The 27686-nt window shown below is 38.8% G+C and overlaps 3 protein-coding genes across 5 annotated transcripts in view; 1 reads left to right on the top strand and 2 right to left on the bottom strand.

Annotated features, from left to right (window-relative positions):
• The window catches only part of kcnk15 (potassium channel, subfamily K, member 15), a 31259-nt gene extending 20171 nt beyond the window's left edge, over positions 1–11088 (bottom strand). The window contains exons 1-3 of one of the 3 annotated variants that reach the window (XM_037771634.1): positions 10996–11088; positions 7295–7370; positions 6016–6077 (exon numbers count right to left, since the gene is read on the bottom strand). In XM_037771634.1, coding sequence (XP_037627562.1) covers positions 6016–6077; positions 7295–7370; positions 10996–11044 — 187 coding nt within the window. In that variant the 5' untranslated portion in view covers positions 11045–11088. Of the gene's footprint in view, positions 1–6015; positions 6078–7294; positions 7371–7652; positions 7701–10995 lie in introns of those variants that run through there. The other 2 variants (XM_037771635.1, XM_037771636.1) reach the window with 2 other exon arrangements.
• Positions 1481–18819, top strand: col9a3 (collagen, type IX, alpha 3). The gene is made up of 32 exons (XM_037771632.1): positions 1481–2545; positions 3450–3518; positions 4822–4857; positions 5353–5424; positions 5614–5667; positions 8293–8328; positions 9348–9371; positions 9541–9594; positions 10800–10853; positions 11024–11065; positions 11186–11242; positions 11377–11430; positions 11613–11666; positions 11784–11837; positions 11949–12002; positions 12133–12186; positions 12275–12328; positions 12417–12470; positions 12571–12624; positions 12753–12797; positions 12894–12947; positions 13081–13134; positions 13810–13863; positions 14004–14075; positions 14816–14851; positions 15242–15286; positions 15747–15779; positions 16457–16603; positions 16708–16762; positions 16859–17041; positions 17358–17435; positions 17808–18819. Exons 1-32 carry the CDS (start codon positions 2480–2482, stop codon positions 17990–17992), a joined length of 2037 nt encoding a protein of 678 aa, XP_037627560.1. The 5' UTR covers positions 1481–2479; the 3' UTR covers positions 17993–18819.
• On the bottom strand, positions 18638–26723 carry LOC119489333 (transcription factor-like 5 protein). The gene is made up of 7 exons (XM_037771637.1): positions 26540–26723; positions 23903–24482; positions 23646–23802; positions 23386–23548; positions 23105–23291; positions 20427–20568; positions 18638–19812 (listed from the first exon to the last, which is right to left on the bottom strand). Exons 2-7 carry the CDS (start codon positions 24472–24474, stop codon positions 19687–19689), a joined length of 1347 nt encoding a protein of 448 aa, XP_037627565.1. The 5' UTR covers positions 24475–24482; positions 26540–26723; the 3' UTR covers positions 18638–19686.
• Between the last annotated feature and the right edge of the window lie 963 nt (positions 26724–27686).

Below are 27686 nucleotides of genomic sequence, written 5' to 3'. Positions count from 1 at the left end.
CAATTCTCTGAATATCACTGTGGGAGATGTCAGCTTATACTCCTATTCCTGAGACTCTTCTTTGATTTGCAGAAGCATATAGTCAGAAATATCAGTTTTTCACCAGCAAACAGAGCGAGCCTCAGTGAAGTTACATGACTCACAGCAGAGGGAAGAAGAAAGATGTTGAATTTAGAGATATTGATGCAACACGGTTCGTTCAGGCATCAGGATCAGTGTGGAGTCGAGGGTGTGTGTAAGGACAGTAAAAAATATATACTGTTTGAGCCTGCTGTATGTTGCATTGTCCATGCCACCCTAGATTTACCCATTCCCTGTTTGCAATATCAGAAATAAACATTTAACACTTTTTGTGGACTTTGTATAAGGTTAGATTGAGAGTAGTGGTCAGACTGTGTACTTTATGACAGAGGAAATGTATTTTAGGGCTGCAACTAATGATTATTGTCATTGTCGATTAATCGGTGGATTATTTTCTTGATTAATCGATCAGTTGTTTGGTCTATAAAATGTCAGAAAAAGGTGAAAAATGTTGATCAGTGTTTCCAAAAACCCAAGATGACGTCCTCAAATGTCTTGTTTTGTCCACAACTCAAAGATATTCAGTTTACTGTCATAGAGGAGGAAGAATATCACATTAAGAAGCTGGAATCAGAAAATTTTTACTTTTGTTTCTCAAAAAAATACTCAAACTGATTGAAAAATAGGTATATTTTAATTTAATAGTTGACAACTAATTGATTTATCAATGCAGCTCTAGTGGATGTATGCTTTTTGAGTCACTTCTGGGCTTTTTTAAATCTCCATATTGACTGTTATGGTTTAATAAAGTAAGATATTCCACTTTTATGTAGATTTCTGTGGTCAAGATATAACACACCACGTACCTATCAGCTGTGCGGTCAAGATCAGACTAGAGACGTAGCCTCTTAAAAGATGGGTGAGTAGTAGGCTACTCGCTCTCTTCCGACATTTGTGATTTTTAAACAGAGAACGCGATATTTACTGAAAATGACATACAATACAGCCAACAGTAGCCTCAGTAAACTTTCAGGCGATCTCCCTCCAGCCAGCTTTCACCTTATTAAGGTGTTTGTAGTGAAATGAGGAGGTATCTTGTCAGATACCTCCTCATTTCAACCTCACCAATCAGTTGTTCCTCTCCGTTGGAATAAGGAATAAATAGAAAAATGGCAGCTGACAAAAGTTCAGCTCAAACACGCACGCTGTGCAGCGCCTCGTCGCTCGCGGCCAGTTAGTTCATTCCAATAGAAAACAATACAATCCAACTGATTTTGTCACAGACGTTCACGTCACATTCCGTTCTGGCTACACATATCCCAATACATTCGACCTCACTGCGTTGTACACATTACATTCCCTCTAGATTCTTTTTGTGAACCCCCAACCTTAAAGTTCGATCTGTCTATGGGTACAAGCTCTTATACTGTACATCCATGGTCTGTGGTCTATTGTACATCTATTTTGGAGGTCTTTGATATGAAAAAGTTTAAGATTATTCTCAAAATCAGTGTGCTGGATTTTTCTGACTTTCATTTCTGTCCATCGCTAAATTTATGCTCCTCTGGGAAGCGGCCAGGCAAAAAGTTTAATAAATAAATAAATAAGTAAGTAAGTTATATAATAGTTATAATAGTATGCATATTCATATTTTTATTGTTCAACACAGGCAATTTTGGTAGAGACATTAAAATGAAGACAATAGAATAGAAATAATTTTGTTTTACTGTTGTACGGCACTTTGTAGGCGGACGTTTTACTAGTGTCCGGTAGTCACTTTCAGTACAAAATGGCGAAAGCGTAGCCATGGAATGATCAATTGACTTTAACTTCTTAGCTATATGCATTCTTTGAGGGGGGGTCTAATAAAGACTTGCTGTTGAGTTGCATCATGGGAAATGTATTTTGGAGCTTGACTGATCAGCTCAGGATATTTTGTCCTCAGTTTTGACCATACCTTTTTTTGAATATATCTCTTGAGAGTCCCCAAACTGTATGGACATGTCATAGCCTGCTAAATCGCTGGAGCAACCCTTTAAGTCAGTGTAGGCTACTTCTACACAGTGACGGTCCCATTTTTTCAGACATGGATTTGTAGGTCACTTTCTAATTGGTCAAAACAGGAACCCCCGCATATTTTAACGTTTTTAGCTCAGCCTACTTTCTGCTTGTCCGAATTTGTTTCACCTCAGTTTGCTCAGTTTCCCTCCTCCTCCTCATCCTCCTCCTCCTCCTCCTCACCCCCCCTCACCCCTGTGTGTGCAGTCAGTGCACCAGACTGAGTTCAGCCCCTTCAGCTGGAGGCTCGGGTTTATCTGGAACCAAAGAGAAAGCCATTCAGGAGCTGTGCACCGTGAGGTAAAGGAAAGGACGCTGGGGGGGAGTGAGAGAGGACCGGGAACCAGGGATTTGACCTTTTCCGCATAAACTCGGATTTGTGAGGGCGAGCGGAGGAGCCATGGCCGTGTTCTCTGCGCTTTGGGTGCTCGTACTGTGCCAGCTTTTGACATCATCCTCAGCCCAGGTAAGGGTCATCAAGCTCCGCATCCCTCCTCTCATTTAGCCGCCTGCGTCTTATCTTAATGGTGATGTGTTTTGTTGCTGGTAGCGTTTTATGTTTTTATTAACTAAGCTATTGCAGAAAGTTAATGCCACCTGCGGGTCCACCTATTGATAATAAAGGCCATGCCTTGTGTTGATGATGACAGCTGTTTTAGCCCTGACCTGCATGCTCTCCACCCTGATGCTTTCTCTCATATTTTTATACTTCTCATACAATTCTCATTGACTGAATGAGGACCCAGGGTATTTAGTCTCTCTGCTTCTCTAGGTCTATTTTTACTCTCCCATATCAGCCTAAGTTTGTGCAGGTGGCTGTGCCTTTCGCACTATTTGGTGAAGTTGGGGTTATGTTTTCCCCTGGACCTGTGGAATGCGCGGATTGGAGATCAGTGCCACAGCGCACAATGCCACCTCTGTTCACTCAGGCTCCCTGAAGGAGCAAGAGCTCATTCAGAAAGTCCTCAGTGAAATAAGTTTATTTTGTTTAGATGAACTGCGAGTTACGGATTTATTTGTGTTTTCATAGAAATCTAGTTTAGCCTTCCTCTTGTGCGTAAAGGGAGATTTAAAAAGTCTTTACGCACGCGTATTCGCATCATTGTTTTCAGGGAGTTGCAGTTGAATTTAACTAATGTCTAGTTACATCTTAAGAATTATTCAATTTTGTTAATTTTGCCGTTGTAAAATGTTCTTATCATACTGTTGATGCCAAAATACAAAACATTTGTCATCACTTTCTACTTTATTCAGTTCATGTCAAACCACAACCCAACCCTCATTTAGGCTATACAGTAGTGGTGTCAAAGAAACAGAGGATATTACTACTCAGGGAGAAATGCCTGATTTTGATGCATTTTGTGTTGCAGAGGCCGGGCCCCAGAGGAGCTCCAGGGCCACCAGGAGCCTTCGGGCCCCCGGGAAGGGATGGCACTGATGTGAGTTGACCAGACTCCAACAGCTTCTTTCTACTTTAATACAAATGCGCCTTGTAATTTTTTGTGCCCGATATCAGATATAATCAACTCGAGTGAGTAAATAAGAAAAAATATGTTAAGAAAATAATAAGAAAAATATGTTAGCATCTCAATTGAATGGGGTTTTTCTTTCTGTCAGTTATTACCTGATTCATTTTCCTCATCTTTTAAGAAAAATGGGGTTTTAAGTTACAGATCAAAATCACCAACATTTTGAATAATATTTTTTTTATTTGTGCCACAGTCTCTAAAGTGATAATTTAGTCAGTAGACATTCAATGTCCCACTCAGTTATCTTTGCTAGAAAGTGTTTTCTTTGTGCATAAATGTGGCTGAATCGTTCTGGATGATGGTTTTTAATCGCACCGACTCCTCCCAAAGCCCCTCCTACCAGTATGACCAGTGGATGGGTAGGCAGGGTTTAAGTGTCTGTCTACTGAATGGAGTTCTGTGGGGCGAAAACTGTCTGGTTAATTATCCTTTCCTGTTAAACCCCTCAAAGCTGACATTATATTCACACTGTGAATGGCTTGACTTCTTTACTCATACAGTATAATGTCAGTCAGCCTGATATGTGTGGATTTCCATCATTGTATCTTGTCAATAAATGTGGACAATACAAGAAGCTGCCAGACTCCTTACTGTTTAAGGGGTTTTGGTGGTATGTAGGATATGATGTTATGGTGAAAAAATATAGGGTAAAAATGATGTGATGACTATTTGCACAAGTTCTAAGAGGAAATTGGATTACGGGGAAGTCAAGTAAGAAGAAAAACTTTGATAACAATGTTATCCTCCTATCCTATATCCCTTATGTCTTTGATTTTTGTCAAACTTAACTGTTAAATAATTTAAAAAAAACATTCTAAATGATGTACAGCCATGTAAGAGATCTTAAGTTGTGATTATTTGTGAGTCCAGTAAAGTTTAGGCACACAGAGACCCCATTCATACATTCCCCAACCCTGTGAGACCATCTAGAGTTTCACCTCACACCTCCTCCCTGCACCTCCAGCCCCCCCTGTACAAACCACACTGAAGCTTTTATCATGTGACCAGTCAGCATCAGCTCGCTTTAGTACTGTTTGTTCCCCCCCCCCCCCAGTCTCTGCAGAAGCCAAACAGCATATCCCATCTGCTTCAGTCACTTTAATACTTCTGTTGTTGGTATTACACTAAGAACTCAATCTTTACAATCATCACTGTAGTCACTGGAAATGTTGGTATCAGGCTATATTACTTATTTTTTGTTTCTCATTAACAGGGCAAAGACGGACCTTCTGGGCTGCCGGGAAAATCAGTAAGTTTCAACAAGTCGAGTCATATTTCGGGACTGTATGAAAATTATTGGGGTGGTGATGAACGTTTTAACAAAGCAAGGCCTCCCCAGTGTTATTTATGTTTTCTAAACCCTCCTCTCGACTTAGAAAAAGAGCTGCAACACCCTTACCACAATATGTCAAAATAACAACTGTTAAATTAGTACAACTTTTTTATCGTAATTTAAAATCTTAATGCAACTTTTAATGTGCGCCACCAGAGTACACATTAATAAAATCCTGATACAGAGACCTGTTGTCTTTTTGTCTCAAAGGGCTTTACAATCTGTACTGCATATGATGCCCTCTATCCATCTATCCTTAAACTCTTGATTCGGATAAGCAAAAACTCCTTTGTATTTTTTTTTTTTGGCTGATGTTCAGATAAAAGAAATGAATATTAGAATTTATATTAGATCCGTTCTGTTGGGTAGATAACTGATTTATTGTGCACTACTTCATAAATCTCTGTGTAGGGTGCCAAAGGGAAAGGAGGAATACCAGGAACAGCAGGAAAACCAGGCCTGCCGGGACTTCCAGGGGTGGACGTAAGTGTCCAATAAACACACACAGACTCTTATACTATCGACACACCGCCTTTTGTCTTTGTCAAGGAATGTCAGCCTAAACAGAGTGTAGTTTCTGCTATGTAAGTGAAAGGATTATTGATTGATGTTCAAAATAACAGCAGAGCACGAGGCGATGATGTATAACAGAATTATGTGCTCTCTCTTCAGGGTTTGACAGGTCCTGATGGTTCTGCTGGGAAGGATGGACCCGCAGGGGAAGCAGTAAGTGTGTTTTAATCTTTCTGCGATGCCGAGGATACGCTTTAAAGATGCACCCAATTGAATTTTATGAGCTTATCTACTTTAAAACTGAACCCCCATTAATCAACCAGGTGAAGTCAGCCACTAGGAAGACACAAATGTATGCAGGGACACTGCATGTTGACTGGGTGCTGCTTCTGTATGAAAATCTTTAGGAGGGTCTAACCGGGACAAGTTTCCTCTGTCAGCATGGATTTATCCAGCCGGCTCACCCTCTTGGTGGGAATATTTTTAATGAGGGATCAGAATCGGATTTATTTCTTGCTGCTTCCCTAATCCGGCCCGGAATGCAGACTGTTTCCCACCAACCTGAGAGACTGTAGGGGATGATGATCTGTTGGCCCGACACCGAGGGAGACGGGTGCCATCCTCTGAGAGACACAAGACGAGACAGAATTACAACACGTATGATTAAAGTCGTAGGCACATTAAATATAAGATATGAGAGAATACAGATTGAAGGACCTCCAATGTAACACTGCAAATTCACCCCCGCCCCCAGCAATCCAACTAATTAGCAAGCTTGCATCAACCAGTGTCTCTAATTACTTAGATTACTACACTGCCATGGCTGCAAACAGGATCAAACTGGTGGAGTTTGACACAGAGCAGAAGCTAGTGTACAGCAGTAATCAGCTAACACTGATGATGACTGTTCATTTTTATAACAGTACAGATGTGTCTCTAATTTCAGACACATCTGCTCAGTATAGTATTTACAAGTCATTTTCAGCTACCTAACATCTGATTGTTTATGATTTGTGTGCCAGTATACTTTGTTGTCTAGTTTGCACACTGAGGAATGCAGTGAATAAGTAACATCACCGTGTTACACTTGTGTTTTTTTTGCCCTCTCACCTCTCAGACAACACAAATACAGCTGTGAGGAGGTAAACAAAGAGTTAAAGGAGGAGGAGGAGGAGGAGAAATGATAATGAAGGGGAAAGAAGAAGGGGCTCCACAGGAAAACTATTTGATCATTTATTCATGGAACTAGTTTGTAAGAGTAATTTTTTTACCGACAGAAATAATGGATGGTACATGTAGACAAACAAAGTTAGGAAGGAGGAAGACATACATGGACATTGACAATTATTTTGGGATTGCACAGATAACCAAACTACATATGCAATCAGAGTCATTAATTATATATATATATATACATATATATATATATATATATATATATATATATATATATATATATATATATATATATATATATATATATATACTTTATTGAAGGCATGCAGGAGTTAACGTTAATAATAATAGATAAGTAGAGGAAAGAAATAAGTAGAGAAAAGTAATAAATTAAATATTAAGAATAAAAAGGAAAATATTAAGAAAAAGCAACTTTCTCAGATAAATTTGAATCTGATAATATTAGTTTGAATCGTACGCAGTAAACACCGGCTCCATGTACTCTGTCACATGCATGCATTTTTTAAAATCAACCCAAATTTCAGTCACAAGAAAGAAAGAAATTTCTATTACATCCACACATGGATACAAACATCATTGAAGACCATTTAGTTTGAAGGGACACTGAGATCACTTTAGAATAGTCTGGTTCCAGGATTATTACCTACTCAACAGCTTGTCTGTTTGGACAGGTGAGTTCCAGTCCAATCTTTTATTATGGGATAGTTCAACTGGTTTATCTGTTAACAGAGGAAAAAGTATAACAAAGCATATTAATCTAAACGTCATAATTCTTAATTTCAATCATTAATAATCCAACAAAGACAATTTAACATCAAACAATTACTATGTAAAACTAAATATGACCACTACTGACTACTACTACTACTACTACCACTACTGACTACTACTACTACTAGTACCACTACTACTACTACTACTATCAGTACAACAAATAAACCATAAACTACTAAAGCTGCTCTAAATGCAGTTAAACCAAAGGAAATTTACAGATCACATACACAGATTAACTATCAGAGGGACGAGGCATCCATGAGGCCAGCCGGCTTCTTTGTTCTCACAAAGGTTTGCCACAGGTGAGCCGGCTGCCTTTATTAACTCTGAGGCTCCGCCCATCCAGGAAGTAGAGAGGCAGGTGGAGGAAAGTCAGAGTGGGAGGGGATTTTCTTCAATTAAGTTCAAAGGCTGTGCGTTCCAGTACCCCTACTAACATACTATGGCAGAAAAACATTTAGTATGTTCCAGTACATAGTATGTCAAATGCAGTATGCCAAAAATACCAGGATGTCCTACTACATCCGGTCGCATTTCGCAGTTTGCAAGCCAGCATGTTTTTCTGGCTATTCTGACCCACAATCCTTTGCGCAGCGGGTATATGATATTTTAGAAGGATAGTTGTCCTCTCATAAGCCTGGAAGATAAAAACCCATAATTGGTGTTGTTCAAGGTAACGTGATATGTCGCCACAAAGTGCTGTCGTATCTATACCATTTCAATCCCTTGCAGCCTCTCACACTCAATTAAGTCCCTGAGGGTTCAGGGTTTAAGGCCTTAGGGGGGACATCGAAATGGGCTACAGTTTCTTTTTGGTTTAATTATGTCTGAGAGGCTGATTGTGGCATATTGCTTTGCTCTCTACAGGGTGACGCTGGACCTGCTGGGCCACCTGGATCTCCTGTAAGTACCCCCACACACCATGTAACACCTACGAAATATCACAGAGGCACACAGCAGTCGTTCCTCAAGTCCTCTGATGTGTAACCATTATTACACTGACCATATCAGTCTGAAACACTTCTCATTCCTTGATGCTTTATCGTACATACCATTCCATTTATTTAATACAGGCAAAATGCACATAATAAACACGACAATATGACGACGTGACAATATAACCTTAAAATAAAATAAAAAGTAAAGGAAACACTTAATAAATAAATAAATATCCAAAGACAAAAATAAAGTTATAAGGATAGGACTCTTCAGTAATTTAAATAATTAGATTGACAGTACCAAAACATTTTCACTAGAGCAAATGTTTTACATTTCATGTTGTGTTGTGCTACTTTTTGGTGGTTGGTAACAATTATTTTTTTCCAAAAGAAATTGGCTTTGCAATGTATTTTTTAGGAAAGTAAGATTCAGATTAGTTCTTGATTGAGCTTTGAATGTAAATATTTTACCGAAAAGAATAATTGTATTTAGTATCTGGGGACAATTTTCATCCAGCACCCCCAACGTAATGTTTAAAGGTGTAAATGTTAAATAAATATTTAGTGACCTTAGCCAATTTTGGATATTGGTCGTATACCATCTTATCCGAGACCAATCTTTGGAACAAAGGCAGTTTCTCCTCGTCAGACTGCATTGGATAATTTCATGCTAAGAGAATTAAGTAATTCTGCTCCTGTAAAGTCAGGGCCATAACTCCGCTCTAATCAGACTTAGGTAGCCCTCAGCTGACACTTTTGAAAGCGGCAGTGTCAGATATTGTCAGAGGACCACTTATATAATAGTTTGCTCTGATATAACTGGACTGTAAAAATGCACATCCAGCTCTCAGCAGCGACCTGGGACAAACTTTCAAAGCGGACTTAATGCAGTGATAAATCACATGGTGGATAGTGATTTTGCGAGCAAATCTAATCATCCCCTCGGTGTTTGTGACTTAATTTGCCTTCCTGTGTCTTCCGTAGGGCAGAGGGAGATCAGGAGCTGCAGTGAGTACACAGCACTGTCTTTTCATATCACTCTTATGTGCAGAAAGACTACTTCTACATATCACTATAGCTTGTTTATCATCCTGAGAGCTTGTACATGTTATACAACGTCGTAGCCCCTGATTGTGTGCTACATCTACACATGTGCTCTGATGTCTTTTGTTTCCAGGGACTACCTGGAACCAACGGGTTGCCAGGCGGAGTCGGACCCCAGGGTCCAGCAGTGAGTATCTGAGTTTCTGATCTGATCAATTAGACTTCCTGTCGTCCTCATGGAGGAGCCACATCCTCTGATTCAATGAGATTCCTGTTATCTATTTTATTACATCTTTGATTCAATACCCAGAAAACTTAATTTACTATGTGAATAGGGAACAGCAGCGACATTCATACACAAGCCTCTGCAGTTGAAATAGTAAATCTGATACTGATTGAGATCCAGCTGTTTTATTTAATCTCATATCTCTGCTGGAATCAACCAGCTAAATGTTGCCCTAAATGTATACATAACATAACAGGATTAGGAGGATAAGAATAACCCCTTCAGTATGTGGACTGGCTTAGTGTTTCTACTGGGTCTCTACACACTTTATTTGGATTATCCGATGCTCATACTCAGCTAGTGTGTAATTAAAAGCTCGCTCAGTTTCGGAAGTTGCTACAATTTTGTTAGCAGAAGTGTGAAGATATTTTATTGTCTGGGTGAGAAGGTTGGAGTTAACATTGAAAATACAGTTTGGGTCAGAATTAGTATTGTTGTCATGGTTGCTATAGTAAACAGAGATGCAGCAAGAGGTCAAATGAAGAGTTATTGAACATCTACTTTACCAACTTTAGGCAGGTTGTAATTTGAGTAGTTAAAGATCCTCTCCACACATGTTTCAAGACACAGAAAATACTACTTTTTTCCACAAAAAAGTTAAATTGCCTGGCTAAAAATATGCAATATGCACATATTTTTCGGTAAAAAAAAGTTTAATTAACAAAATGTCTCCTACTGTATGTTTCGACTTCACCCCTTCGACGTGTAAGTTGCATATTGGACCATGACTGGCTTCCAAACTAGCTGCAATGTCACTAAATTTTTAAACTGAGTCTTAAACTCAGATTTAATGGGAGCACGGAGAAACATTTCCCCATTCGACAGATCAATTTGAAAACAGCCGTCAAGTGTCAAACTCAGGAAAGACATACTTCAGGTCAAACAAGGTCAAACATCCAAGCGAAGTGACAAAACACATCTTTTGAGTGGAAGGGGCCTTTAAGTGTTACTCTACAACCACAACTGATAGTAATAACTGTGATCAGTTGACTTCAGTAAGCTGAGATGTTACAGATTGACTCTAACTTTGACACAATAATAGTTATTTTGAGCTAAAGTTGTGCTGAAGTTGTCACTAATCTTGGTGCTATCTATCTGTTTCTCAGGGTGCTGAAGGTCTCTCAGGACTTCCCGGACCTCCTGGCGCTGATGGACCACCAGTAAGTGCAGTTATCATTATATATTTGATAACTGGTGCTATTATAAACTGTATTTTTCCACTGCCACCCAGTGGATCTCTCGTTGAATGTCTGTGGATTCACAGATGCAGGGATGTATTAATGTTTATAAAAGGTCTCTTACCGTGTGTTGTCATTTCTCCTTCTGTCAGGGTCTTCCTGGTACTCTTCATGACCTTAGCGGTGACCTTCTGGTAAGTTTTCAGTTCTCATGCACCTGTGGGAGTAGCATAATGACAGTAAACTGAAGATGCGCCCTCTGCATGCATGCAGTGAGTGTAGAGTCCTCAGTGTGTCGTCTCTGTCCTCTGCAGTGTCCTGCTATCTGCCCCTCTGGTCCCTCTGGTCCTTCTGGGATGCCAGGATTCAAGGTAAATATAGTTTGTGACATGGTTCTTTTGAATTATATGCTTCTTAATATATCCGTGGGAATATACACAACTCATGTCACCCACAATGCATTTCCTCATACACACTCACCATGTCTGTATTTCTGCTCATTAAGGGCCACACAGGGCATAAAGGAGACAAAGGAGAGGCTGGAAAGAATGGAGAGAAGGTGAGTTTATTATATGAGAGAGATATTTTGGCTGCTGTCAGTGATATAATGTGGCTAATGAGGTTAAATAAGAGTAGAATTAACCTTGTATGTGCAAAATATTGGTTTTATTGAGTACAGCTGCTCGTCTTTTTGTCAGTTGTCTTTTTGTTGCCGTCCTAAGTATCCTATTTTGTCTCTAGGGTGATGGTGGTCCACCTGGCCCACCAGGTATTCCTGGGACTGTGGGTCTGCAGGTGAGTTACAGAAAGATGATTCAGAACTTGTGTTACTTTTCACTTGTTACCTGAGTTTTCATTTCTTTTTGTTGATGTTTTAATGTGCCTTCACGATGTTCTGATGCTGTGTTTCAGGGCCCACGTGGTCTCAGAGGTTTACAAGGCACAATGGGCTCTGTAGGAGACAGAGTAAGCAACTTTTAGAGCATGACCACTCCTTCTTTGTTCAGCTTCTTATCGCTCACGATGCAAACATTTGAATTTGTGTACTTACAGTTGTTCTCCTTCCTTTATCTCTAGGGCCATCCTGGTTTCAGAGGCAAACATGGCATCGCCGGCATCATTGGAAAGACAGTGAGTCTCTCCTTGTTTGTAACGCACTTGAAATAAAAAAAAAAACAGCGTTTGATTAGGAGTTAACATCCTGAACAGACGGCTGGTCCCATCAATGAATAGCTGTGTGTGTTTCATCTGATGTCTCCAGGGTGATGCGGGAGAAAACGGACCACAGGGATTCAGAGGACCCAAAGGAGAAATTGTGAGTAAAAGACTTTTAGTTTGCGACTATTAGTTTCACAAGTAGGTAAAATATGTATGAATGACACCCCTAATTTGTCTTTCAACAGGGTAAAATTGGTCCCAAAGGAGGTCCTGGAGGATCCGGACCCAAAGGGGAGCCTGTAAGTGCATATCTGATTATTAATTATACATTTTTTAATATACATCACCGCTCAGAACCACGAGGATCATATGTGATGTCTTCTACAGGGTATTCCTGGCAGAGATGGCAAAGATGGTTCACCAGGATTAGATGGCGAGAAGGTGAGTTGCATCTCTTCTTTCTGCACGCTTTGGGCTTAAAGTGTCACATTAAGTGATTATATGAGTAAAGCTGATATCACAGTGTTGTCTGTGTTGATAGGGTGATGCTGGACGCCATGGAGTAGTTGGAGAGAAAGGACCAAACGGACTTCCTGTGAGTATCTGGAAATAGACTTTCCTGTATAATTGATAATAAAGGATGTTATTTAAATCCTTCATTACCTTGATTCTCCAGTCTAAGCAGCAGTTTGACTGTAACATCCACTTTATTGTGTGTTCCAGGGTCTACAAGGAAAGGCTGGTGCAAAGGGCTCTAAAGGAGAATTTGTGAGTATTACAAGAAAATAAAAACAGACTTTAACCTTAAAGATGAGATTAGGACAATGGAGGACAACTTTTATCTTCTCCATTCTCTTACATCAGGGTGATGCGGGGAAGACCGGGGAGACGGGACCCTCTGGAGAGCCAGGTATTCCTGTATGTATCTGATGGGCTTTTTTTGGGGGGGTTGGGGGGGAAGGGTCACAGCCTCTCTGACATGTCACTTAACCCCACAATGTTGCGTCTGGGCTCTAAACTTTCCTGACTTGTCTTTCGTCTCCTCCCTCAGGGTGATATCGGCGTCCCAGGAGAGAGGGGGATAGCAGGACCCAGAGGAGTGGCTGTAAGTTAACGCTTTCACAACAAACTAAGGCGACATGGATCTGTTGTCACATTGCTGCACTGCTTGTGTAGCTATAAAAGCTTCAAAAGCATCTATTATAGGGCATTTAAAAATAATCTTTGGCCCATTTAGAAGCCAAATTATTAGACTTTCTGCTGCACAGATGGTCTGTTAAATTTAACCAGTTTACAGACTCAGTTTCCAACACTTTAAAGCGCACTGTTCTAGCAAACAGCGTGGATATTTGAATGCATCAATAATGAAAACGAAATTAAATGAATGTAAAGTGCCCATCTTAAAAGACCACAATGCATAGCAGCATACAGCATAAGATAATAAACTACTGCCCTTCAAAGTTAATGATATTCTGCTGCGGCTGATTCAGTGGCTTGCTAAGGTGGAGGCAGTAATGAAGGGCCAGTGATGAGAGCAGGTATTCATAGAGGAGGAATTCATAAACAGAGAGGTCTTTGTTTTTCACATCAGACCCTGCGAAGAGGGAAAAAAAGAGATAAAACAGCATAGGAATTAACACACTTCTCTCACACACTGTACTGCATAATGAATCATGCTTCACACAACCAGCATGCACATTTCTTTTATACTTCTGCTTCTATGAATTTCCATTAATATCCAGTTTGTTTTACTATTGTACGCTCTTCCTGTTTCCAACAGGGAGGTATTGGGCCAACGGGCAACCTTGGTCCTCAGGGAGTGAAAGGCTTCCAGGTTAGATGCATGACATCACCAACCATTATCAGGTTTTTGTTTTAATTTTCAGTTAACTCACTTGCTGTGTGTGTGTGTGTGTGTTTGTGTGTGTGTGTGTGTGTGTATGTGTGTTTGTTTGTGTCTGTCATGTACTGCAGGGGGTAAACGGAGCCTTGGGGGATCCAGGTCTTCCAGGTCCAACAGGAATCCGTGGAGAGTTTGGCGAAAGGGTGAGTCTGACGTGTACAACAAGATGAAATGTGTCCCAGGGCTTAACGCCATCCACTGTAATCCATGATACTGCAACTTTCTTATAATAATAATAACAAATATATTCTCTTAGTTATTCTTGATCAATCTACCAGTTATTTTCTCAATTCATTGATTAATCACATGGCCTATAAAATGGCAGCAAATAGAAAAAGATTCTGAAGCTGGAACAAGAACATTTTAGCATTTTTCCTTAAAAACGTGACTCAAAACAATGATCAAATAGTTGCTGAATAGTCCATTTTCTGTTGAATGACTTATCAGTTAATTGACAAACCATTCCAGCTCTAATACAGTTCCTAAAATACAACAACAAAAGCAGGTAAAAGCCCCAAAAACTCCAACATCAACATAACCTTCAAATTCTAACATGAAACTTTAACAAATGTCTTTGCACACCAGCATATCTTCACACCAACTCAGACAGAGCAGAGATATGTAACTATCCAGGTACTGTATGTCAATACGTCTTCCTCAGTGGTATAAACACAAACTGCAGCCAGCAGAGAGCTCAGACACAAAAAGGCCTCCTGTTCAGGATCTGAGGACAGAACAAAGCCCGTCTTTATACCGCTCCTGGTTCCCCTCAACCAGCCCACCTCACTTCCCTTCATCCCCCTTCCTTCTGCCACAGCCGGCCTTCCACAAATATCTCTACATGGCTCTCATTTATTCTCTCTCTCCTTTTTCAACCCTATAGGGTCCAGTTGGAGCTTATGGAGCTAAAGGAGACATGGTAAATATTTAAGTCCAAGTTCAAGCTGGTTAAGTATGATCTCCACTGAATGCCCTGTGATAGTCTTCATCCAGCATTTTGACGCTTGTAATAAACCATTTCACAGCTGTAAACATAAACATTCAAAATGTGTACCCGTTTACTTTCTGCTGCAGCGTATGTGAATGACATCAGCTGACAGGAAGTAAACACGGACCCAAGCTGTTGCCTAGCAATGCAATTCCCTTGAAACATTCTATAGAGACTGGAAAAATTGTGTCTGTTGTATCAGCCCAAGAGATTATAGACTTTACTTTTCATTCTTCAAAAAAAGAGAAAAGACATTCAAAAAAACAAAACTGGAGTTGTGACATTGAATCAAATAATTCAGATGTTCTGTTGTCTCTCTAGGGTGTGGCAGGAAGTGATGGTCTACCAGGAGAGAACGGAGAGCCTGTAAGTAGTTTCCTAAATTTCACTGTACGATCAGAATCCAAACGCACAGTGTTAGTGGCCTAGAGACTTTGTCAACAGCAATTAGTCACTTTTTATTTAGTCGCTCCATAGTGCAGGACAAAACTTCTGGTGAGGCAGCTTTTAGTTTTTCTGCTGCCCAAAGATCTGAGAGCAGCTGAAAGTGTTGATATCTTTAAATGTAAAGTGTAAAATCTAGCTGTTTGGTCTGGCTTCTGATTAGAATGTTTTATGGTTGTTACTTTAAAAATATATATATATATTTATTGTATTGTATTTATGTTCTAAAATGTTTTTATTGCCTCTTTTATTTATTTCATTATATCACTTTTATTTCGGATTGCAGTAACCTGTATGAAAGGTGCTATATAAATAAAGTTTTAGAAATTGAGTGTAAGCTTTGTAACACTGTGTTTAACTAATCATATGCCTCTATCAACAGGGTCCTTTTGGCCCAGTTGGACAAAAAGGACAGGTGAGCTACATCAATGTTTTCGTTTACATTTTGTTTCTTGTGTGTCCTCTTTGCCGTGTTTCATAACTCCACATCGACGTGCTTCATTCGAACCAATTTTGTAAACACAGTAGAAGTCCTTCTATTAACACAAGACATAGTTCGATCAGATGTTGTGTGTGGGTGTATTTAGCAGCACAAGTTTGTTCCAAACTCCCTCTGTGTCAGCTCCCTCACTGAACATTAAAAATGGAGCCGAGCTCCGAGCTGTTGCCCACTTGTCAGAGTCACTGCACATGATTCTGCTTCACATTCCAGGTTTAATAGGATTAATTAGAGATAGGTACTGCTGCTTTAGCTTTATTGGCCTGTTCGCTGCTCCTGCCACAAGGGAGAGACGAGTCGCATTAAGCCGCAGCGCAATTTATGTAATTAGAGACACGGTACTGATGAGCCTTGCTCTTGTAGTCTCATTTACTGTTTGCTGTGCTCGTCGTAGTAATTATAAAGCAACAAGACGCCATATGAATCCGCCCCCGCGTTGTCTCAGCAGACTCAGTTTGCTCCTTGGCTGGTGTTTAGTCAACGATCAAATCAGAGGCTTGTGGATGTTTTTAGCTCCAGTTTGGAAGAAATTGATTTCTTCATTGTTGCAAAATGTAATGAGTTATTTAACGGATAATTCTTGTTGATTATAGGAAGGAAAGCGGGGTGAGCTGGGACCTAAGGGCGTGACAGGTCCACAAGGAGAGCTTGGGGCAAGAGGGCTTCCAGGAAAAACAGGAATAATGGGCTTCCAAGGGGAGCAGGGTCTGCCTGGAATTGCAGGAAAGACAGGTGTACCCGTAAGTGTTTTTTTATATGTAAAAAGCTTGTGATTGATTGACGCATATTAAATGTTGTTTTGAGCCTACACTTTAAAAAAATGTCTCATTTACTTGTGTTTCAGGGTAAACTGACAAGTGAGCAGCACATCAGAGAGCTGTGTGGCTCAATGATCGATGGTGAGACATCTTAATTAATCTTTTCCTGAAATTCACTCCAGTGTTGAATAAAAGTTAAGCTGGATAACTGACCTTCTGGTGTTTTCTATCACGCAGACCAGATTGCACAGCTGGCGGCTAACCTCCGAAGACCCCTGGCCCCTGGAATGGTGGGCCGCCCCGGCCCTGCAGGGACTCCAGGAAAGTCAGGAGTTTCTGGCTCTATTGGGCATCCAGGTTCTCGTGGACCACCAGGGTACAGAGGCCTGCCGGGAGAACTCGGAGACCCAGGTTCCAGAGGTACGGATTTATTATCTATTGGTGGGAGCACAAAAATCACTTAATCAGCGCCTCATCAGTTGTATAATGACATGAGGTAATCATCAAAATCAGTAGTGGAAGAAGTACTCAGATCCTTATCTTAAGTAAAAGTTCAATAAGAGACAATAAAAAGTACATACAGTATTCTGAAATTAAGTAGAGAAAAAGCATAAAATGGAAGCACTCAAACAAAGTCGTACAGTACAGTACTTGAGTAAATACACTTAGGTAAGTACTGTATACATAGCTAGGTATACTTTCCACCACTGATTACATTTCTCTGTCTTCACAACAGGTGACTTCGGTGAGCAAGGTGATAAGGGAACCCTTGGCAAAGCTGTTGATGGGCCAACTGGAGACCAAGGACACCAAGGTATGTGGCCTCATACAGTACACTCTAATTAGAGCTAGAACGTTGTTCACATATAAGTTACTATACTGTACATATAAACCATACTCATTGCAGACATTTTGAATTGTCAAACAGGCGTACTACACACACACATACATGAATGGTTTAATGGCACAAATGGAACAGAGCCATCATTAATGTTAACAGTGACAATGTGAGAAAAGTCTATTGTGGTATAATTTGTACTATTGGCATTAACATCAAACAAGACTGTCCCACAACATGGTATAATATGATGCAAAACTGTAGGTAATATGTTCTCATCTTAAAATACAAGTCTGTCACTAACCTCTGCACCTTGTCTTCGGCTCATTCCCTGTACACTGTCTACAGGTCTTCCTGGAGTAGCTGGATATGCCAAAGATGGGCGTGATGGAGGAGATGGAGATCCAGGTGAGCCTGGAGAGTCAGGCAGGTTAGGTAGGACTGGGCACCAGGGACCTCCTGGAATCTGTGACACATCAGCCTGTCAGGGAGCAGTGGCCGCTGGAAAATCCACCAACCCCAAAAACCATTAAACATGACTTCCTGCAACCTGATGCCATCCATCCTGGGGAGGAAGGGTGATAAGTGAGGGGATAAAGGAATGAAAGAAGAGAGGAGAGATCACAAAAATGCCCTCTTTATTTAAATACTTGTATCACCAGATGGGAAGAGTAACATCAAACAGGTGTGATATTTTGAGAGGAATAGAGGAACATCCGAGGAGTGACATGAATACCAGATCAACAGAGACAAAAACATCAAGATGACATCCAGAAATAAAGTGGACAGAGGCACAGAAGAGTCCATTGCTCCAAATACTACAGTATCACAGAACAAGACTTGACTTACAAACAACTGGAAAATGAATGATGAGTCCTTTTGTGTATAAAAACTTTGTACATGTCTTTTCAATGCCCCCGTCACCTTGGTTAACTGGCAGATGACGCTCTGAAAACAACAGTGACTGTCTCTGAAGTGAATGTGCATGGCCCATTAATGTAAATCACAGGTGTTACCTCAACATACAAGCTTACAGTGTAAAATATGGAAATAGGCGACAGAGGCCAAAAGCCTCTGTCAACAAGCTGTGTATGTATTTAAAAGGAATAAAAAACACAAATACCCAGGTGCCCAGAAATTGTGTAGATTAATGCAAAAACGTTAAACTTTTGATAGTCTTTTTTTACAGCTTATTTGTTTTTTTTATTACATGTGAAGTTGATTCTCTAGATCTGAGAATCAAAAACAAAATAAAACTTGTGGATGCATAAATCAGACATTGTAAAATAAATTTAAGACTCTTAGGAGCAATGTTTTTTTTTTCTTCTTTTCTTTTTTTTTTTAAACTACAATGACCCCATCCACTATGTACTACCGGTGCTGTAACTATTAAATATACATGACCTGAAATACTATTTATTATTTGTGGGTGACTGTTGTATGTACAGTAAGATGCTACAGCGACATGTTGTAAGAAAGAACAAATAAAGCCACTTTTCAGTAAAACATTACTCTTCTCTACATATCAAATGAACAGTCTGTACGTCAGAGTAATATGCTTAACACCATGAAAATCAAGTAATCCCATTAAATAACAAAGTAGCAACATTTATTTCCATGCAAAATTATTGAAATTTAAATATTTAAGTGCATTTACACTAACATATGACTAAACAATGGATGTATGTGGAAAAGAAAACTGAACATACTGTATGAACACTTATTTTAATTAAAAATGTACTAAATTTTAATCAAGCGTATAAAAGGTGCACTTAAAGTTAAAACTTGCTAAATGTATGATAGCTGAAAAGCACTATCTCTGCAGTTTTCAAAGGGAAACAGTGCCACCTGTGTATGACTCTATGAAAAGCCCTTTTTTTTGTACAAATATTGTCTCTTAAGGGGGAATATAATTTATCAGCGGTAGAAGAAATGGCATGACGCTTCAAACACTTGCCTGATGAATTGTGGTTTTGAGATGCAGCTGGACAAAACCAGCCTTGTTTGAGCATCACGTGGTCTGAGACGGGAAACCTTCCACTTTCTAAATCATTGTGATGCTATCAGAAGCAGAGCTCCTCTCAAAAGGATGCTTTTTGTCATTGAAAAATGTTACAACACATTGACCTAACACATATCCAGACCGCATGGGACAACCCAAGCTTAAATATTGAATTAAAATGTACTCAACTATCTTGCTGATTTATTAGATAAAGTAGTGAGAGGGTTATTGCTCTACCGCATGAGGAATGCTCAGATTGTCGTCCATGTTCCGGTGGATTGGGTCCTGGCCTGAAGAAGGGCTGGCTTTAAGAAAGTGTCCTTTCTCATCAGTGAATGTCCTTTGAAACTCCTGTAAAGGGGGAGAATAGCAAAAATATTGTGGTTAATGACAGATACTACATTATTCTTAGTCCGTGCCTATCTAGACTGCCCCTCTCTTTTACTCCAGGTGGTGGTGGTGTTGCATACGGTCAGCATAATGTGGTAGATTGTTTTAATTTGCTGCCATGTATTTTTTATTATGTAAATCAATTTCCACAGACAGCAAACCTAGATATTCCATCACAGTAAAATAATAAAGTTTATATGATTTTACACTGTAAAAGTAAGAAGAATTTGATTTGAATAACAAAAGTCAGCTGCATTATTTATTACTCAGGCAGCAGGAGGCAATGTAATTAAGCTTTTATCTTCCAGCCCCAGGTTTCAAGTCTCAAATAATTCAGTAGCAGGATTAGTCAGCCAAACTGCTTTACATCAATCAATTGGCTCGTTCCAGATGAGCCAGGCCTGGGCAGAATCGATAACCGGCGATCGCCGCACAATGCATGCCGGTTAGATTTGTGTCCGACTTGATCCCGACTTGCTCTGATATCATGCACACATGGGCAACGATAACCTCACAAGAGCCAGGCTGATTGGACATCCACATAAAAAGTGACACATTTCTCAACACAAACTTACCTCTTTTAAGGTGTCTCCATACGTTTTATTGAGGTATCGGAGGAAGGCAGTGGTCCACTGCAGGGTGGTGGCTTTGTCTGTATCCGACTCACAGAATGGCACCAGCATGTTCAGCTCATCACAGTACAGACGAATCCTCTTCCTGTGCAGAAGCAAAGACAATACAAATGTTTATAATCAGTGTCTCTCAAACTTTACTGACCTGTGACCCTGTTCTTTCGATCCTAAAGTCTCATGCCGCAGTGGTTTACAGAAGACATCATGATATCTATCTAAGGCTGCAATAAACGATTATTTTTATCATCAACTAATCTTAGATTAGTTGCTTGATTATTCACTTAATCGTTTGTGGCATCCCGGAGCACAAGGTGGCATCATCAAATGTCTCCAAAACCAAGAAATATAAAATTTATTATAATACAAGACCAAGAAAAGTTACTGGCAGGTTTTCCTTAACAAACCCGGAGTTTCTCTCGGTCTCCTCCCTCTTACAGAGCCAGACACTGTTTTATTTCCACAATCATTCAGTCCGTATCAAAGCACATTAATTATCGAAGGTTTACCGTTTGTCAGAATCTGAATCCTGGTTGGATATTAGTTTGTTACTCAGGGCTGTCTAAAGTTACCGCTTTTATGTGCATACTTGGTTTACATTCAGATATTACACAGTGTCCAGTCATCCTCAGCTTAGAATAAAACCTCTGCATGTCCTTTTCTTGCACGTGGAAGTTAAAGCTGTGACTCACAAAGACAGCTGTCAGTTGATGTCGGCTGTCACTGATGGAACATAATTCCTATAATATTGGAGATTATATGTTCATATTTCTGAGTGCGCAGGATCGTGTATATAGGCTGCGTATAGTCTGAATGTGTTTCATCAGCATTTCAGTGACTGTGTTAGTATTTGTTGAAGTAGCTGAAATAAAATATTGTTAATCCAAATAGATGTCTAAAATTTAAAATCTTCTGTATTTTAACCTTGACGCCTTTAAGTGCAAATCACCAAACACATTATTACTGGATCAGATTGTGAGTTTATAATCGTGGTGCTATTTTTGATCGATATATTTTAAAAATCTTCAACTACATTTTTCATCTTCAGTGGCTGGCTCCTGTGTTTATTTATTTATATTTATTTAATATATTTAAAATGTAATGTGGGCTACATCCTAATACACAGTCAGATTCCACCACTTCATCATCCATTGAGGTAAGTCTGGTAAACACTGAATAAAACTTTACTTTGTTAACTCACTGACACTTTTCCCCACTCAGGCTCTTTTTTTAAAGATAAATGTCCACAGTCCATATATACAAGCATTATTATCTTACGTCCACTTGATTCAAATGGAGGCTCTGCATAAGGCATTTCTGGTAATTTCAGTGTGCATACTGCCATCATAAACATTGTTAATGAAATAACTATTAAATAAATATTCAATTCAAATTAATTAATTAGTTATATTTGACTTAAATTCACCAAAATGTTTTTAATGAGCTCCACCTGCTGGTCATGGGTCCAAATTGCCAAACAGGAAGTGAGAGAATCCAATGCGCCATATAGTAGAGGGGATTCAGACTGTACCATGTTGAGTGGAGTAAACAATTTATATTGTTAATATTTCTATGTTATGACAATTAGAATAATGGTTAGATATTTTGGTTGTTTTCTATAGAAATGTTATTTTATTGTCTTAATTCATTATACACTAACTGTGTGTGCAGGAGGAGCTTCCTGTTGAAAAGTTGGAGTTGAATTTGGTTCAGTTCAGGTGCAGACCTGCTGGAAGCCTGCTGCTAGATGCCCAACAGCCATGGGCCTATCCTAACTTTTCTTTGTTGACTGACGGATTCCTTATGCTCTTTTGAAAAGTTTATATACATTTATTTTATTTTTTTCCAATTTTGTATATATCGTTTTTTTCCCCCCAACCTAACCAAAACCAGACTGAACTGATGTTACAGATGTAAACTACAAATAAAGCAAACCGGGTGATGATTTCTCCTGCCTCCGTGTGTTCTCCCTCCACCACTCGGCCAATCCTTACATTATTGATTTACCATCACATAAGATGAAGCAACACATAAAATCCCCACAACTGAGAAGCAGGAACTAGGGAACGTTTGGCACTTTTGCTTGACCTAAATTATATATAGATTATCAAAATATTTACAGATTAATATATTCTGTTTGTCAGCTAATCGATTTCCACCGAAATTCCCACTACAGAACAAAAATGTCCACAGCATGTACAAAAATATTTGTAAACAAACACCACAAAGAAATGCTTTGCCTTTGATGGATGTGTAAATTACAGTAACGCAGCACACACCCGTCAGTAGTGGTAAAAAATGTGAGTATTTTTCCAAAATCTCAATTTACAACTCACTATACAATAGACTAAACTATTGAGTGTTTATTATGTAGGGAATAGTGAACAGAGAGTGAATGATGGAGTACTTTTGGACACTGTTGTGACGGCAAAGCTTGGCACACACACAAACTAAAAAATGTGAAACTAATATTATATCACACCCCAAGATAGTATATATGACTGTGACTAGAATGAAAACATCAAATTCTGATTTAAAAGTACATTAATATTTATAGAGTATTTCATGAGACCATGTCACAAATTGTGCAGACAGAGACACTTTCAGCTGTTGTGGCTGCTCACCTGCGTTCCCTCTCCTTTGTGTTGTGTCTCTCCCTGCGCTGAATGAGTGACATATGAGGTTGAGCTGTTCTCCTGGTGCTGCTCCCTGATTCTCCAGCGGAGTCTGGGGCGGCCGAAGCAGCCTTGATGGGTTGAGAGCTGTGGGTACTAGCGTGCTTCCTGAGGGCAGCATGTGTCGCCACATCACCTATGAAAAAACATGATTGTATAAGTTAGACACAATTGTATGTATTTGCAGTGTAGCATAGTAGGCAACAACAAAAAACATAAGTACTGATTACTTTCTGTGTTCGCCAACTGCTGCTCTTCTGTTGACTTGCTTGTATAGTGAGCTTTTGTAACAACCCTTTCTGGGCGGAAATTAAACGAGAAACTCGTGGGGAAGATTAAACCTGGATGGTTGTTAGGTTCAACCATGTGAGGAATATGGCCAATCACCTGAGGTTAAAACAGGAAGAAAAAAACGGTTGAACAATGAATTCTACCTGTGACTCCTATAAAGCTGTAAGAAAGTGCATTTAGATTTTTTTTTTCATCATACTTGTTCACACGTGTTGGTGACTGGGTTAAATGAACCCCCTACAAATGGGCTGGAAACCTCATAAGGATTTGCCCTGTCAGTTTTCATCCACTTGTGCATTTGGGAGTGTATGGCTGCCTCCTGAGCCTCTGCAGACTGCTGAAGCATTGTCCAAAAACTGAAACACAACAAGAGAGATTTTGTACATTCCATAAAAAATAGCATAATGGAGCTATATTTACTAACAAATAGCAATGCACTATATCAGTGACGCCTACTTGCTGAGAACTGCAGACTGAATATCTTGCTGTCTTGGGGTGTCAGCAGACAGGGTGTTAAACCTTTTCTCCAAGCAGACTCTAGCAGCTGATCTGGATCGGTTCTGTGAAGATGTGCTGCTGTTGGCGCGTGGTTCAGTCGGGCTGTCTGCACCTCTGACTCTGGCCAGCACAAAACCCGGAACCTCTCCGTAAGAAGCTGGTGTCTTCTCTCCTGGCATCACCAGACAGTGTTCCTCAGTTGAAGTTGATAGGTCAATAGCTTGAGTGGTTGTGAAAGGGGAAATCACCACGGATCCAGTGCCGTCTTTAGCCGTCAATGTAGCAGATCTGGCATCAGGCACATCTGGAGGAGCAATGTGTGCCTCCATGTGGGCCTGGATGAGGTGCTGAAGGTGTGTATATTCAACCTCTGACATCTCCATCAGACCGAGCTCAGGTCCCAACATCTGCCCATGATCATGTGTCAAACATCCACCTTGGCTCAAAATCATCCCAACTGGTTCACAGGCGTGTTCTCTGGATGAAGGTGACACGTGGAGGGTTCTACAAGCTTGGGGAAAGGATGACATCCTTCACTCTAGAGATGGAGATCAAGGAAAAACATTACTTGTATTCAGGGTCTGAAATTAACCTTTTTCCTCACCTGCCACTGTGGCAGGTCACTGAACATTTCTACCGGCCACTAATTTTTTTTGTCCGCCACTTCTGGAATCTAGGTAGAACGCTTTAAAATTGTAAACACTGAGTCAGTGGTACCAGACGGTAGAATTATGAAATATATCATGTAACCTTAATCCATGACTATATTTGGTAACACTTCATTTTACAGGTCCGCAAATTTCATGGTAATTAGGTGATAATTAGCAAGTTATCTATTTAGAATTTCTTTGGAATTACTGCCAAATTACCCAAATATTTACTTAAAATGTATCTAAAAATTGTAATTACTTTATTATAAACATGATTTAATCATTATATGCTAATATAGTATATAATCATTAAAATAGGGCCCTGAGGCGCTGCTCTTCATTGGAGGTGGAAAACCAAAACTAATAGAAGACACTTCTGATCAGCACAAATCTCCCCGTTGTGTGACTTATTGTCTACACAAATGTAACCTGGTAGCAAATGTCATGATTTAGGGAGTTTTTTAAGAAATTTCAAAGAAGTTATTTGCTAATTATCATCTTTTTACCAGCAGACATGGAAATAAAGCATATCAATTAACTTTGTATTCTTTTTCCTGGAAATGTATTAAATAAATTACCAGCCATTGAGAAATAGCAGAATATAATTATTAAAAAATGTTTATAGTAAAGTAATTTTAAATAAATTTATAGGTAAATATTGGTGTAATTTGGCAGTAATTCCAAAGAAATTTCAAAGAGGTAACTTGCTAATTATCACCTAATTACCATGAAATTTGTGGTGTTACCATATATTTAATTTAAGCTATAGAATTGCTTTTTTTAAATAATATTTCTTAATATAAGGAAAACCTGTCTGCCATGGTGGCAGGTGACCTGACATTTTAATTACATTTGCTAATTTCATTCCCTGTGTACCTTATCAGTTTTTTCCTAACCCGGTGTTTTTAACTGATCCATACAAGGGATATAAACAGAGAGATTTTAACAAGTAATGTTACATAAATAGAACCAATTAGGGACCTATTTTAGGACCCTTATTATTTCTAATTTACATTAATGATTTTTCACTATCTTGTAAATTTTCTTTTCCTATTTTGTTTGCTGATGATACCAACATTTATCACATACTGACTTACAGACTCTAATAAATAACACAAATGAGGAAATGGAGAAATGGTTTCAACTCAATAAGCTCTCATTAAATATTAAAAAGTCAAATTTCACAATATTTGCAGGAGGTATGTTAGTGATTATGTGAGAGTGTCAGTAGATGGAAAAGAAATTGCTTAAGTCTCTCACACTCGTTTTTTTAGGCATTTTAGTTGATTAAAAATGTAATTAAATTGGAAAAAACATGTGCATTTTATTTGTAATAAAACTGAAGTCACTAGGAATCATCAGCAAACTAAGAAGTTTCATAAATGTTTCTTGTTTATTAACCTTATCTTATTCCATGATTTATCCCTATTTAATTTATGGTAATATTGTTTGGCATTTTAGTTGATGAAAACATTAAATTGTAAAAAACATGTAGGTGCTAATTTCATTCCCTGCTTGTGTTACAGTTACACCAGAACAGGCTGACGTCATGTAGCTAAAGGTAACCCACTTCAACTAGTTAGTTGTGTTAGTTAGTGCTCGTACAGAGTATTAACGTGATTAAAAATGAACCAAATTGTTGTTCAAGTTAGCCAAAACAAACTAAACACTTAAAAATACTGACATTAAACATCTTATATCATCTCCATGTCCCTCAGGTTGTTAATTACACAAGCTAGTTAGCTCGTGACTGTACGTTAGCGAACGAGGCACGTTAAGCTAGTACATTTGAAAAGACGTTAGCTTAACTAACAAACAGCTAACTTTAATAATGTAAAGATGTTCCCTCGTTTTAATTAATAAGTCGTCCAGTTTATACGAGTTGGACTCTAATTAAGTTATTATTCAGCTCTCTCTCTGTGGACTTTACTCTTGGTGAACTTACTGTAATGTCAGCTCCTGGACCGATGAGTCAGAGTGGTGCTGTAACTGTAACTGTAACCCCGGACGTCGTTACACTGACGGGTCACTCGGGAGGCTACATTAGTATAGAGCCTCTAGATCAGGGGTCAGCAGCCTTTACTGTCTAAAGACACATTGAGGCAAACAAGAAAATAACAATCTGTCTGGAGCCGCAAAACATTTGAGCATTGTGATGAAGGTAACACAGTTTATAGTCTAAGTATATAGTATATAAGTCTAATGCAGTGAGGGCCAAAGAGCAAATGTACAACGGAGTATTAGGGCCACATTGAAGAAGAGAAAAAAGTCGTAATTTAACGAGAATTCTTTTTATATATTATGAGAATAAAGTCATAAGTTAACGAGAAAAAAGTCGTAATAATACGAGAATAAAGTCATAACTTTACGAGAAAAAAAGTCTTAATATTACGCGAATAAAGTCATAACTTTACGAGAAAAAAAGTCTTAATATTACGAGAATAAAGTCATAATATTACGAGAATAAAGCCATAACTTTACAAGAAAAAAAGTCTTAATATTACGAGAATAAAGTCATAATATTACGAGAATAAAGTCATAACTTTACGAGAAAAAAGTCGTAATATTACGAGAATAAAGTCATAATTTAACGAGAATTTTTTTTATATATTATGAGAATAAAGTCATAAGTTAACGAGAAAAAAGTCGTAATAATACGAGAATAGTCATAACTTTACGAAAAAGTCTTAATATTACGAAAATAAAGTCGAAATATTACGAGAATAAAGTCATAACTTTACGAGAAAAAAAGTCTTAATATTCCGAGAATAAAGTCGTAATATTACAAGAATAAAGCCATAGCTTTACGAGAAAAAAAGTCTTATTACGAGAATAAAGTCATAACTTTACGAGAAAAAAGTCTTATTACGAGAAGAAAGTCAGAACTTTACGAGAAAAAAAGTCTTATTATTACGCGAATAAAGTTATAACTTTACGAGAAAAAAAGTCGTAATATTACGAGAAGAAAGTCGTAATATTACAAGAATAAAGTCATAACTTTCCGAGAAAAAAAGTCTTAATATTACGAGAATAAAGCCCTAACTTTACGAGAAAAAGTCTTAATATTACGAGAATAAAGTCATAACTTTACG

The sequence above is a fragment of the Sebastes umbrosus genome, chromosome 6, assembly GCF_015220745.1.
Source record: "Sebastes umbrosus isolate fSebUmb1 chromosome 6, fSebUmb1.pri, whole genome shotgun sequence".
Taxonomy (NCBI): Eukaryota; Metazoa; Chordata; class Actinopteri; order Perciformes; family Sebastidae; genus Sebastes; species Sebastes umbrosus.
The sequence above is the reverse complement of the archived record's forward strand: the minus strand, read 5'-3'. Positions and strand labels throughout refer to the sequence as shown.

Coding starts and splice junctions, on each gene's coding strand:
- col9a3 (XM_037771632.1), top strand. CDS start 2,480: ATGGCCGTGTTCTCTGCGCTTTGGGTGCTCGTACTGTGCCAGCTTTTG. Junction 13,135..13,809: donor CAGGACCCAGAGGAGTGGCT/GTAAGTTAACGC, acceptor TGTTTCCAACAG/GGAGGTATTGGGCCAACGGG. Junction 14,076..14,815: donor GTGGAGAGTTTGGCGAAAGG/GTGAGTCTGACG, acceptor TCAACCCTATAG/GGTCCAGTTGGAGCTTATGG.
- LOC119489333 (XM_037771637.1), bottom strand. CDS start 24,474: ATGTCATCCTTTCCCCAAGCTTGTAGAACCCTCCACGTGTCACCTTCA. Junction 23,292..23,385: donor GCAGTTGGCGAACACAGAAA/GTAATCAGTACT, acceptor GTTTTTTCATAG/GTGATGTGGCGACACATGCT. Junction 20,569..23,104: donor ACAAAGGAGAGGGAACGCAG/GTGAGCAGCCAC, acceptor GCTTCTGCACAG/GAAGAGGATTCGTCTGTACT.